Source organism: Equus asinus, chromosome 9 (genome assembly GCF_041296235.1).
Source record: "Equus asinus isolate D_3611 breed Donkey chromosome 9, EquAss-T2T_v2, whole genome shotgun sequence".
NCBI lineage: Eukaryota > Metazoa > Chordata > Mammalia > Perissodactyla > Equidae > Equus > Equus asinus.
Window position 1 is genome coordinate 12,456,979 of NC_091798.1, and position 13,779 is coordinate 12,470,757.

A 13,779-nucleotide genomic window follows, 5' to 3' on the forward strand; every position below is an offset into this window, starting at 1 on the left:
TAGCTAAAATGTCTCGCTCAGATCCCTTTCTATTGAAAACTATAGACTCTTTAAACAGACCATCGAATCTGCCGACCAACTCTATTCTGCTTGTTATAAATTGAGCTAAGTCATAATTCCAGTAGTTTAGGAACATTTAGATTCTTAATAGAAGAATTTTGTTTCTGAATAATGCCAATTAGAAAAAAAAGAGATGAGGATTAATAATTCCACAAAACATAAATGCACAGGGTCTAGACATTATTTAATAACAGCAAATCGTAACCACATCAAATTGCGTGAAACCAGTCCCACTGTGCAATTTGGAGTCTATCCTGGGAGCACAATGGCATTCAAAGATACCTAAGGAATATCATTAGTAACTTAGGACAAAATAAAACTGGCCAGGTGACTTATCGGTACCATGACACACCCAGAATAACAGATTTCCACAGCAAGGAAAAGCTGTAAGGAAAACAGTTATATATCCCATGTCGGAAGACATGAACTTGAATCCCAGCTTTACTTCTTAACTGTTAGACTTAAGGCAAGGCAATTTATCAGTCTCAGTTTTCTCATCTATAAAAGGGGCTAATAATGTCTCTTTCACAGAGGCATTGTGAGGAATAAATTTACGTAAAAATGCCTAGCAAGAGCCTGCTACATAGTAAGTGTTCCCTAAATATTTAGTTTTGGAGAAAGAAAAAAAACTTGACTCAAATAAGAGATCTGACTTGTACTCTGGACTCCTAATTAAGCTGTCCTTAGGATGATGATTGGGAAGAGAAAAAGAAAACTCATGAACAGATGCTAGAATGTCAGAACAAAGAGCACAAATAAACATAACTGTAAAACAAGGGGTGGGATAATTGAGATGTGCAACTGTGATTTCTGAGGATACTGTTTCAGTGGAAATATTCTGCCAGAAAATGCTCTCTGAACTTTCCTTTTTACCAGATTTTCTTTTTCCTCACACTTTGGTAATAAATTAAAACCTTTTTAGGAAGGCATTTAAATGATCATTAAGGATTTTGAGGTGAATCCTGACCCTCATCCTAATGGTTAAATAACATTTCAAGGTAGCAAATAATAGTTACCAGTCAGAAGTATCTGCAATTTTTGACCCTCTTTCCCCCAAAAGCCCCCCTCCACCTAAAAGGTGGCTCAATGTAATGGGAAGTTGTTCATAAGAATATGCAGTTTCTATACTGCCTAACAGTTTATAGAATGATGGTAACCTGAATTTCTGAATCTGCAAACCCTGAATTCTGTTTCTGCTTCTTTAAATGACTTATTCCTTTTCCCCTCATAATCTCACCAGTCCTTATTTTTCTATAATCTTCTAGTCTCCTTGTAGTTCTCTCGTGTCACTTGCTATTTTTTTTTTAAAAACATTTTGCCTTTTATGCAACCTATTTTCACCACCTGAAACTTGTTCCCCCCTTTCTCAGCTTTCCACATTTCTTGCAGCCTCCAAAACAAAATAAATCTTCTGAGAAGCCTTCTTTGAACAATTACATTCTGACTATTTAACTTGACAGTCTTTGTATTCAAGTGGCCTTTGTGGTCTATTTTTGTTATGTACACTTAGAGGTTACAGGCTACTTTTTAAATAATCTTAAGTTTTCACATATGCATAATGGTACCCACCGTTCAACTCTAAATTAGTCAATAGGAACCATGAGTTTTACATTGTGCCTAGTGCAAAGGGCTCTTAAAATATTTTTGAATATCCTTATCATACAAAAGGTTAATATTTATTTTATCACAAATTTTTCTTCCTTTAAAGATGTCAAGTTAATAGAAGTGCTCTAATTGACTAGAATCTATGAAATTATATCAACGCTTAATTTTAGAAAATGTTACCACAGAGCAGAGGACGCATATAACAATATAATAACTAAATGTTTTCAACAGATTCGACTGAGCAGGAAAATGCAGTGTCAATGTGAGTAAGACACAGATTTCTTATGCTCAAACAATATCTTTTATTTCAAAGCAGCAAGAGTACTGCAATATTCTATACACATACTCAAACACCACTAAGGGAATACTTTCTTGATAGCCAAAACATACCCAGTTCTGACATGAGACAGGAAAACTGTTAACTAGGAGCTCAACCAGACTACTAAACAATCTCAGAGGTGAGAGGTAACCTGACTGAAATTTAGGGGGGAGGAGCCACAATTTACCATCTCATTTAAAATAGTATGAAGAGATTTATTTCAAAAGTTGCCTTTCTCCTCCAGTTGGCCAACACTTGATTGATCTGAAAAGTGAGAGGCTCCTATATTTTTAGTGAGGGTGTTTTTGGGAGTGGGGTAGGTCTGGGGTATCTAATCCTAAGGATTCCTTTTTGGATAGTTCAAGGAGAAATTGCTCAGTGCTTGAGTCTGCTGCATGGTGAACAGTTGTCTGGGTGCCAAGTGTGAGATGGATGGGCTGGGAAACAGCTGAAATGCGGCTCCTTCCACCCTGACCCCCAAAACAGGGTTTCTAATGGAAAGTCTGACAGACCCTTTACTGTAGTGGCACTACTGGGGGCAGCTATAATATTATCCTCATAATTCTACTATATAATAACAACAAAGAAAAAGAAGGTGAAGGGTCATTGTGCTTTGTCTTTAGAATTAAGATGGCTGTCTTCATCCTTACAGCATACTCTTAATTCTGGAGACACATCTTAATAACCTCTAAATAGTTCCAACAAAAGAGCCGTGTCAGAGGAATGAGCAGGCCCCAAGGTGTTTCAACTGGAGTGTTTTCATCTGCCTTTATTGCTCTATCCCTCTCCAGAATTAAGGCAATAACCTGTGATAAATTATTCAGGAACTGCTACAGGGATCAAAGCAAAATCATTCTGTTAAAGTGCTGTTTGCAACATTTGGCACTTAGTGCGAAAACTTTTAATGTGCGCATGCTGAAAATCAAGGATTTTAAATAATTTAACATTGTGGAGTTTTTACGAAAGGACTAAAGATAGTAAGGTTCCTATTTAACTGCTCCTCTTCCTCCAAGAAGTTTTCATTCATTTTCTTTAAAACTGATGACATCATGGCCAAATCAAAAATGATGCATGAGTCACAGGAGTATTGGACTATATTTTACTATGGATACAATTCTAAGGGGAAAAAAACATAGATTTTGAACTAACACTTTAGAGCCAGGATTTGTCACAGCATTTTCTTTCTTTTCTCCTTTACTTTGAAGAGAAAAACCCAAGACAAGAATTCAATGTTCTCTTCAATTTTATTAAGACTAAGTAAGGAAACAAAGCTATAAATTTAAGAGTCTTGCAGCATTTCTTCCCCTCACAGCCATATTTCAATTTGCCAACATAGGTCCTTAATGCTTATGTTCATCCTGAAATCTGCATTGGAAAAATATCTATAAATAGGAGTTAGAAAATCCTGGTAAGGGTTGCAAATTAAATGAATTTGGCAGTCCTGCGGCATTTTCATAGAGATATTTTAACAGCATCACCTCCCGTGGATTGGAATACTAAATACTTTATTGAAGAACAAAACAGAACTGTTTTTATCTCTAGTACTTGCAAAATGAAGTACCTGAAAGCACTTTTGCATATATTATTTATTCATCATGATAGAAAAACAGCCTTAACCTAATAAATTACATTTAAAAGCATTTAGTGCAAAAGTTTTGTTTATGATAAAGCAACAGATTTAGTTCTTTATCGGTAGCTTAAAGCACCCAGTTTTCTTTATACAAATTAGACAGATGGTGCTTACAGTAGAATTTACTAAAGGTCTGTCACAACAAATGCAGCCAAGCTGCATATTTAATCACTGCAGAATCTTGTCTACCTGCAGCTGCCAACTGCTAATCCAATTTCCCTGATAAATGTGGCAAGAGACACGATCAGCAATAAAGAGCATCTAACTCCATTTTCCTGCAGGGCGTCTTTTGATGAACATTTAGGACGGAAGCACGGAGTGCACTGTGTGGCCTTGGTTCGTGGCAGCTGCATGCATTCTGAGGCACAGTTCTCAGGTTACTCACTTAATTCTGCCACTATCATTACGTTGCTATTGATCTCAGTAGCTGTTGCCTACACAGCATTACTCTAGATGAAGCTGAATCAGGCAGTTATCATGCATCAAACTTGCTCAAAAGCCTGGAGATTTCCCCTTAATTACTTGTGATTTTATTTGCAAATACCGTTAAAGTGTAATCAAGCAGTCACTTTCCAGGGTCGTTAAGAACTTGCTGGTTTAGGGATATATCACTGGAACTCCATTAAAAATGACTCTAGGAAAATGGTTTCTATCAAACTAGATGGGATTACATCAAAACAGGCTTGGAGTATAATGAAATCTTCAAATGAGACAAATGTAATTTTTACAAAGATGGTGTTTTTCAACCTCACTGCTTCTTTTTGATATTAAGGGCAGCAATAGCCACCTTAAAGCTACAAAGATTTTGCTGGTCATTAAAAATACTTGGAAGACATCTAAAAAATATAGTTAACCTGAGTAGAAACTGTGGTGAAGAATTTCAGCAAGACTATAAACACAAAGAAAATCCCTAAGATCTTTTTTGGTTTTAAAATTTTATGACTATTGCATGTTGATAAACAATTATTTCAAAAACTATTCCCAATTAAAAGGAATAGTATTTAGCTAATTATTTTTTGGTAAATGAATTACACTAAAATAATCATCAAAGGCCATAGTTTTTCTATTTGGCTTCTTACTGCTAATTGTTTTTGGTGGAGAGAAGAGGAGCCATGCAAAATGATGGTTAATATTTTCAACATATTTAAAATAACAATAAAATATGACTCAACCATCACCAACAAAGGTGCCTATAGTCTCCGGAGTACATTTATTAGTCTTTTAAAAATAATAATCAGTGTCAATCTATTTAATATAGCCCTGATGCATTATAATTTCAGAAGATGCTGTTCCTATTTAGCAGATCTTGCTTCCCATCCCCCACATTAAAATATGGGGCTGTTTTGTCACAAACAGCTTGCTACACTTAAAGATTTTACTAATAAAACATAATGTTGTCTTAGATAGTATGGCTGTTGCCACAGCTGAACTGACTTGTCAAATCAATCCTAATATGGCTCCCACAGGCACATAAAAACCTTATTTAGCTATCAGTTATCCTAATCACTTTGTTCAGTTTAAGAATGCAATACTTCAAGACCAGCTCCTATTTATACATATATGCCTAGCCATTTAATAAAGTCTTGATTTATATAAATTCTTGTTTAAAAAAATATTTAGAGATGTAATGTTTTAGCATGTGTATGTTTGTGCATTCCTCCATATAAATACGTTGAAACATACAGCGCAGGGCAGATGAGGGAATAGGGATATTTAAAGTAGTGTACCCACAAGAAACGTTTTTTTAAAGATACTGCCACAAGAGACGAGTCTGTGTCATCTAATCATAAACTGACTGCCCAAAATCATTTGCTGACCTCAAAGTCCATTTGTATAAGAAACTAGAAAAGTACTTACATGACAAGTACAACTCAAAGCACATGCAATTGCGAAAGCAAGGCTGATAACACACAGAGCACACACAAATATGCAGAACCTTTTCCTGGATCTAGACAACCTAGAATGAACAAAATCGTCTTTCCTCATGTTTGGAAACAAACCCACCTTTACGTCTTCTTGTTTAAAGCTGTTGTTGAATATTTGTAATACTGTTTCAAAAGAGACTGTAAGAGGCAGCATGAAATTCTCAAATTCGTCCTCATCTTCGCCTATCAGAAAAACAAAAGGGTCACCATGGTTTAAAATGCATGCTATTGTACATTAGCCTCGGCAGTGAGCACTGCATTCAGGCTTAGAAATGTCCCTGAGAAGGGGTCAGGCTGCATTCACATCCATGACACATTTTGTGATCTGGCTCATTGAATATTCTGGTGTTTTGCCTTCTCTTTTGCACCAAATGAAATAGCAAAATTACTTACCAGCCATTTTTTTTTCTGGCTCTTTATTGGATCAAACAGACTCATGCCCCAGGCTTCTCAGCCCTTCAGCTCTTAGGACCCCCAGAGCTTCCCTAATGCCTCAAGGAAAGCCACTTTCAAAGCCTCAGAGACAAGGATGTTTTTTTCCTCTTCTCTTTAGGTGCCAAGGCCCTAAAGGGCTCAGACTCAGGTGCCCAGATAGCTCTAAGTTATTATTCTCTTTTATTTATGTTCTTTTTTATTAATTTGTTAAATAGATAGCAGGGAAACTTTTATCTGCCAAATAGGATGGGGTCCCTCATGGGTCATTTGGATTTTAAGTACCTTCACCATGGGTACACTTCCCCTTGCACTAAGCTTTCTGTTCTTTATAGAAAAGAGAGAAGAGACATTTTCTATGTTTTTTTTTTTTTCACTTTAAAGGTAGACTGTAGTTTCCTCAAGGAATCTACCAAAACAGAATGCTCACTTCATACACCGATATGCACAAGTGACAATTTATATAGTGTTCTTTTCAAAAGGAGCTTCTTTTTAAATGAGAAGTTGATTCTCTCATTCATCCTATACCACAGGGAGTTATGAGCCCAATTTTACTGATGAAGAAACAGGTAGAGAAAGGTTAAATGACTTGCTCAAGGTAGCATACTTAGTTGGAGGTAGAACTACATGGTCCAGACCTCCTGATGTCTATGCTATCAGTTTTTAAACAGCATTAGAGAGGAAACGAGATCTCAGAGAAGAGACTGGTGGTTTTGAAAGTTTGGTCCTTGACCTAGTAGCATCAGCACCACCTGGGAACTTGTTAGATGTAAATTCCTAGGTTCCATCCCAGATCAACTGAATTAGAAACTCTGGAAATAGGGTCTAGTAACTTTTTTTTTCACTTCCCAAAGCCCCAGTGCATGGTTGTATATCCTAGTTGTGAGTTCTTCTAGTTCTATGTGAGCCACCGCCATAGCATGGCAACTGACAGATGAGTGGTGTGGTTCTGTGACTGGGAAACGAACCCAGGCTGCTGAAGTGGTGAGAATGCCAAACTTTAGCCACTAGGCCATCAGGGCTGGCTCAAGCAATTTTTGTTTTAAGAAGCCCTCCAGGTGATTCCAATGTATGCAAATATTTGAGAAATACTGGCCTATACATTATTCTACGACTAAGTAAAATGAGGTCCAAGCCGATACACACAGAAAGAAGATCAATGGCAGAATCAGGATCTTTTGACCCTTAAAGAGTGGCTGATCTGGCTGACCCTGATCTCTTTTGACTTCTTTTCCTTTTAACCTTACATATACTTTGTTTCTGGAGTCCAAGAGAATCAGGGACTTCACTTTGTTCGTAAAGAGATGTTAAAAGGCCAATGAGTCTTTCCTGCTATGCTGTTCTAGACAAGGGTCAGGGTCCCAGGTGAAGGGTAAAGCAAACCAAATTATAATCCCTGCTCTGTTAACCGGCTACGTGACCAAGTTATTCCTCTTAAAGACACCCTCTGTCAAATGGTGATAACATTAAGAGACCTTTACAGAAGTCATTCTTATTTTTCAAAGCTTAGGTCAAACGACAGCTTTCCCACTGTCTGAGCTAGGCTCCCCTGCAAGTACTCTCTAAGGCCCCATTGCAAGTTTTCCCCCTTCTCCCACTGGGTTTCCATAGCATTTTGTCTGACTCTCTACTATAGATAGCATTTATCAGTCTCCCTTGAATTGCAGATATTTAGGCATCTAGCTAATAACAACACTAATAATACCACCTACATCATTCCACCACTACTACCACTTGATGAGGGTTACCATGGGGATTAACTGAGATACAATTTATAACGTGCATGTAAATTATTAGATCTATCGGCCTACACTCATAGTATCTCTGGCTTTGCTCCTGGAGAGCTGAGACGGTGCATCTTCACATTTCTCAGTGAAGCACAATGATGTAGGTAAGGCTCTGAAATAAACAGGCCCAGTGTCTGGCTCCACCACATACTGTTTAACTTTGGATACTTACTAATCACTTTGAGCTTCCGTTTTCTCATCTACAAAATAAGGATATAAATACCTATCTTTGTAGGTTATTGTGAAGATTAAATGTTAACACATGAAAAATAGAAGATGCTCAATAGTAAATAGTAGTAGTACTACTACTAACTATTATAGTATTAGCACCTAGAACAGTACCTGGCATGTATTAGGAAAATACTGTATTTGAATGAAAAGGAGTTATTCAATAAAGGTGAATTTTAAAAAGCCCTTATTTCTTAACACCTGACATAGAGTAATACAATAACTAGGGGCTGGCCGGGTGGCGCAGTGGTTAAGTGTGTACATTCCGCTTCGGCGGCCCAGGGTTTGCCGGTTCAGAACTCCAGTGTGGACATGGCACCACTTGTCAAGCCACACTGTGGCAGGTGTCCCACATACAAAGTGGAGGAAGATGGGCACGGATGTTAGCTCAGGGCCAGTCTTCCTCAGCAAAAAGAGGAGGATTGGCAACAGACGTTAGCTCAGGGCTAATCTTCCTCAAAAAATAAATAAATACAATAACCAACTGAAGTAAACATTATCAAATCCTTAAATATATAATATATATATGCACATTATATTTAAACTATGTAATCTTACTCTTCTAAGATAAAGTATTTTATAAACGTGGAATTATTGAGAACTGATAACGATCACTGCACACAGACAGAGTGTCCTGGAAAGAGTAGATGTTTTGAAATTCTAAGCTTGACTCCTGGCTCTGCTATTGTTAGCTATCTGACTTTGGATAGTCTCTTCACTCATCTAAGCCTTAGTGTCTTCACCTGTAATGAAGAGACACAATATTTACTTGATGAAGTTAGCTATGAGGATTAAATGACAAACATCTGTAAGCCCCCTTGCTCAGTGTTTGGTACTTCATAAATGACAACTGTTAGTATTTTTGTTGTTTTGAGTTTAACATGGACTTAGAGAGGCGATCAAATGGTGATCAAATAAAGTATAACCACAAAGTTGCCTGCCCAATACCCTTCCTTTGGGAACAAAGCTTTCCCAAGGTAAGAATGTTTACTTAGAACAAAGACAGACTCAGGACATTAACATTTCAACCCTTCACTTAATATACTGAGCTACAGATGAAAAAACTTCCTGACCCCATCTCTTTCCTCAATCAAATTTTGAGGCAAATAGGGATATCAGAAGCATAAGAGATGAGCCACTTAAATGTGCAGGGAGAAATCAAGGGGCAAATACTAAAGACAGTAACATAAGCAACAATTCCACTTAAATGTCACTTCCTCAGGGAGACCTTCCCTGACCACTCTAACTAAAATAATACTGCACTGTGTGCCCCTGACCCTCACTCACTTTCAAACCTCATAAACTACTTTACTTATGAGACTTATTATGACTGGCTACCAATTTACATATGTATTCACTATCTTCCCTACTAGAATGTAAGCTTTGTGGGGAAGGAACCTGGTCTATTTTGATCATGGCTGTATCCCCAGTGCCTAGAACAATGTTTGGCACTCAAGAAATATTTGTGCAGTGACTGAATAACAGTAGTTATTTTCTGCGTGCTTATTATGTGCAGGCAATGAATTTGGCACTTAATTTACTTAACACCTATGTAGCTCTTACCGTGTTCAATCACTGTTGCAAGTCATTAATGGTCTCAATTCTATGAAGTTGTATGATAACTTCCCCCACTCCACATGTGAACAGAGAGGCTCAAAGGAGTTAAGTAGTCTGCTCAAAATCCTCTGGCTAGTAAATGTGAGTGAATTAGGATCCCCAATTAGGTCTGCTTTACTCCCAAGCCCATGTTCTTCTCCCTATGTCTCTGATGAGGTGGAAGGTATCAGAGGTAGAGACTGAAGTCAGGGACGTAGTTTGGAGCTATGTGAAGTTAGAAGGGGTAGAGAACAATCAGGTTGGTTCTGGTGAGGAGAAAGGAATTTCTCAGCAATCATTTGAGTTTAAGGTAGGGAACTGTGAGATATTGGTGCGTTATTCCTGTAGAAATGTTGATATTTCAGTTAGCACTGTTCCTCTTTTACAGCCACATGATATGTAGTATCATCTAAGCTGCAAAACTGTTCATTTTCGTTTATATCAAACAACTTTATACATCTACTAAAGATTTTTTTCCTCATTTGTATTACCCATAGAGGTATCATTTACTGTTTCTGATACGAAAGAAGAAAACATAAGCTCACGCTCTTATAATTTCATATTCAAGTATGCAGTCATATAATTTAGTATGTCAAATGTATATGTGACCATTTTAAGAATAATAATTGAAGCTGCTAGTTTTTTTTTTCTAAAAAGACAAGGGCCCAGAAACCAGTATGATTTGAAGGTGAAGTGCCAATTTATAGACTAATATTTTCACTGGCATCAGAAAAAGTAAATATTAACATGCTACTGTAAGTTTTCAGTCATGCATAGATAAAAACAATAACTTCTTCAGCTTTTAGGTAAAACTGAAAGCTGATCCCCTCTACAAGACTTCTGAGGCTCTGATTCAAAAGAAAGTTATTAATTTTATGAGTTTCAATTTTTTTTCCTTCAGAGAAGTCATATTAAAATACAAATAGCAGTTCTTCTAGTAGGTTGGCTCTCAGATATTTTATTTGTAGGACACTTTGTTATTTCATACAATTTAAAATCTTCAGTAGTGGGAATGTAATTACCATGGAACAGCCAATATAATATGATGCAACCACTGTGGAAAACAGTTTGGCAGTTACTCAAAAAGTTAAACACAGAGTTGCCATCTGACCCAGCAATTTTACTTCTGGGTATAAACCCAAGAAGGTTGAAAACATATGTCCACACAAAAACTGATACATGAATGTTCATAGCAGCATTATCGTAATAGCTAAAAGGTGGAAAGAACCCATCTGTTTATCAACTGATAAATGGATAAACAAAATGTATTATCCATATAATGGAATATTAGTCAGCCACAAAAAGGAACAAAGTACTGATATACACTAAAATACTGATGAGCCTCAAAGATATTATGTTGCAGGAAAGAAGCCAGACACAAAGGCTACATATAATATAATTCCATTTATGTTAAATGCCTAGAATGGCAAATCCACAGAGACAGAAAGTAGATTAGTGGCTGCCAGGGATTAGGGGTAGGGATAATGAAGAGTGAGTACTTTAAGGTACAGAGTTTCTTTCTGGGGCAATAAAAATATTCTAGAATTGAATAATGGTGATGGTTGTACAATCTTGTGAACATTCTAAATATACTAAATACCACTGAATTGTATACTTTAAAAGGATGAATTTTATGGTATGTGAAGCTCAAAAACAGACAAACCCAAAAAACCACCACCAACAAAAATCTGGGTTTGCTTCTCCCACCTTCAAATGTATGCAGAACAGTGAAACTTCTCATTTCCTCAAACTCAAATGCAAACAGCACCTGGATTACTGGGGGTGGGGGGGAGTGGCCAAGGAGAAGCAAGTAATTTGAATAATTATGGTAATAATAAATGATGGTAGCTGACAGTTACTCAGGATTTATTGTTTGATAAGTGTGTGAAATACTTTGGTATTAGTGATAGGTCAGTATGATAGGCTGAATAATGGCCCCATAAAGATGTCCACATCCTAATCCTTGGAATCTGAGTATGTTTGGTTATGTGACAAAGGGGAATTAAGGTTGCTAATTGATTGACTTTTAAATAGAAGATTATCCAGGTGGGTCCAACGTAATCATAAAGGTCCTTGAAAGTGTTAGAGGGAAGCAGAAGGGGAAGACGAGAGATAGCAGCATGAGGAGGAGTTGACCCATTGTTCCTGGAGAAAGGAGGCCATGAGCCAAGAAAAGCAGGTAGCCTCAAAGCTGCAAAAGGCAACAGATTCTTCCTCACAGCCCCCAGAAAGGAATGTTGCCCTGCCAACACCCACTGAGATCCATCTTGGATTTCTGATCTCCAGAAATGTAAAAGAATAAATTTGTAATATTTAAGCCATTAAATTTGTGCTGATTTGTTACAGCAGTAACAGGAAACTAGTATAGTCAGTAAAGGTCAAGTCTAATGCTATGAAGCTCTGTTCCAAACTAAGGAGAATTAAGAGGAGAGACAATCTGATAGGAACCAATGACTTTGCAGGTCTAGGCCCACAGCATCTGCTGTTCCCCAGTGCTTCATTAGGATAGCACTTCTAAAGTTTTATCAGAATAAGCCTTGAGAAATGTGCCTAGCTAGATCTCTCTAATTTGGGCCAGAATCTGGTTTTCATTTCAGTTTCCCTCTAAACTACCTGGGAGTTCTAGCTGGCTTTGAAATGATTTATGGCTTCAGGCAGGGCAGGATGGTTTAGTATCTGTCAGGAAGTATCATCAACTCTTGCTTCTATAGGAAAATAACAGCCCAAGTACTGAAGGCAGAGTAGCTGCATTAAGGGTATTGAACTTGCCTCATTTTGAGGTCCTAGTGTCAGACAGTGCCCCTAATGGTGCATTCAATTAATTAATATATACTGACTACTTGTTTTGTGATAGGAATTGTTCCACACGTCTTTCTCTTATTTAAACCACATGACAACTCTTCAAGGTAGATATCTCCATTTAATAGATGAGAAAATTGAGGCTCCCTTTAATTCCTTTCCCTAGGGAACCAGAATGTTTATTTTAGTTCCCAGAAGGAAAATACAGTGCCCCAAGCCTGCAGACTATTGTACTCCTTTTCTAAGAAACCTACCTTCAAAGTTTCACCCTTGAAGCATCTCATTCCCTGGGGTGCTCTGGACTTTCTACCCTCAAAACCAGGTAAGTTATTAAAACTGGAGCTGGACTTAATGGGCTACTTTCTGCCTACAGGGCCAGCTAATTAGTCTTAATTATCTCATTATAGATTCTAAGTATTTCCAGCTGCTTCTTTACCCCTTATTGCCCACTCCCTCCACCCCCCAAATGTCTATTTTCCAGACAGTCTTTGCCAAGTCATGGACACAGGTGATAGACTGATGTATTCTTTCTATCAGAACACTAGCTATTTCTGATCAAGCTTCTCACTTGCTAAACCCTCCTGGGATATCTACTTCTGTGTTCCTTTATCCATGAGAAGAAATATGCTTTGTCCAATTATTAGACATAAGGACAAAGTTTAAAAACTACATTTGACTTTCACTGACCATAAAACTACATAGGGCAAATAATAAACATGAATCTCTTTATTTGATAGAAGCTTGGAAAGTAATCCCTTCTCCCATCTTCTCATTGCCCCCCAAGCCTCAAATCAATCATTCAGTCCAAATAGTTCAAATAAAAGTAAAGAAGAAAAAGTTATATTTCCTAATTGATTGAGAATATGAAAGGTGAAGTAACAGCTTAGCAAAAGTGAATGAGAATGTGGGCAGAGGGCTACAAGTTACACGACTGATCTTGGGCAAGCCATTTAATCTCTCTGTACTTCACCTTTCTAACAGATAAACAACGCAATAATACCTATTTCACGTGGGCTGTTGTGAGAATCAACAGGACAATGTGTATGAAAGTGGTGTGCAAACTAGACATTTGTAAACAAATGTTAGTTATTAATAAAGAAAAGCAAAGTTTTCTTCTCCTGTTTATTTTTACTTCTATCTTTAGTAGCTATTTCTAGAATACTCTTTCCTTTTTATTCAACTCATTTACCTGTTATTTAAAATTTCTCAAATTTAAGCTAGAGATATCTTCAGGTGCCAATTACCTGTTATAAGCCACAAAGGTAGATGGATACTATGCTACCCTAATCCCTAAAGAGAGAACTATTTCTGAAAGTCTATAAACACCATTTTAATATTAGTATCACCGTAATCATTAAAAAAGAAATGACTGCTTCTTAGAGTTCGAATATCTAAGGA

At 37.2% G+C, this 13,779-nt stretch overlaps 1 protein-coding gene across 9 annotated transcripts in view; it reads right to left on the reverse strand.

Moving 5' to 3' along the window:
* RANBP17 (RAN binding protein 17) overlaps positions 1-13,779 on the reverse strand; it is a 335,940-nt gene that overhangs the window by 65,254 nt on the left and 256,907 nt on the right. For all 9 annotated transcript variants that reach the window (XR_011505729.1, XR_011505728.1, XR_011505727.1 and 6 more), the window contains one exon: positions 5,619-5,722. Coding sequence is in view for 6 of the 9 variants with exons in the window: in XM_044777678.2 (XP_044633613.1) it covers positions 5,619-5,722 (104 nt within the window). In the remaining 3 variants the exon portion in view is untranslated. The remainder of the gene's footprint in view (positions 1-5,618; positions 5,723-13,779) is intronic.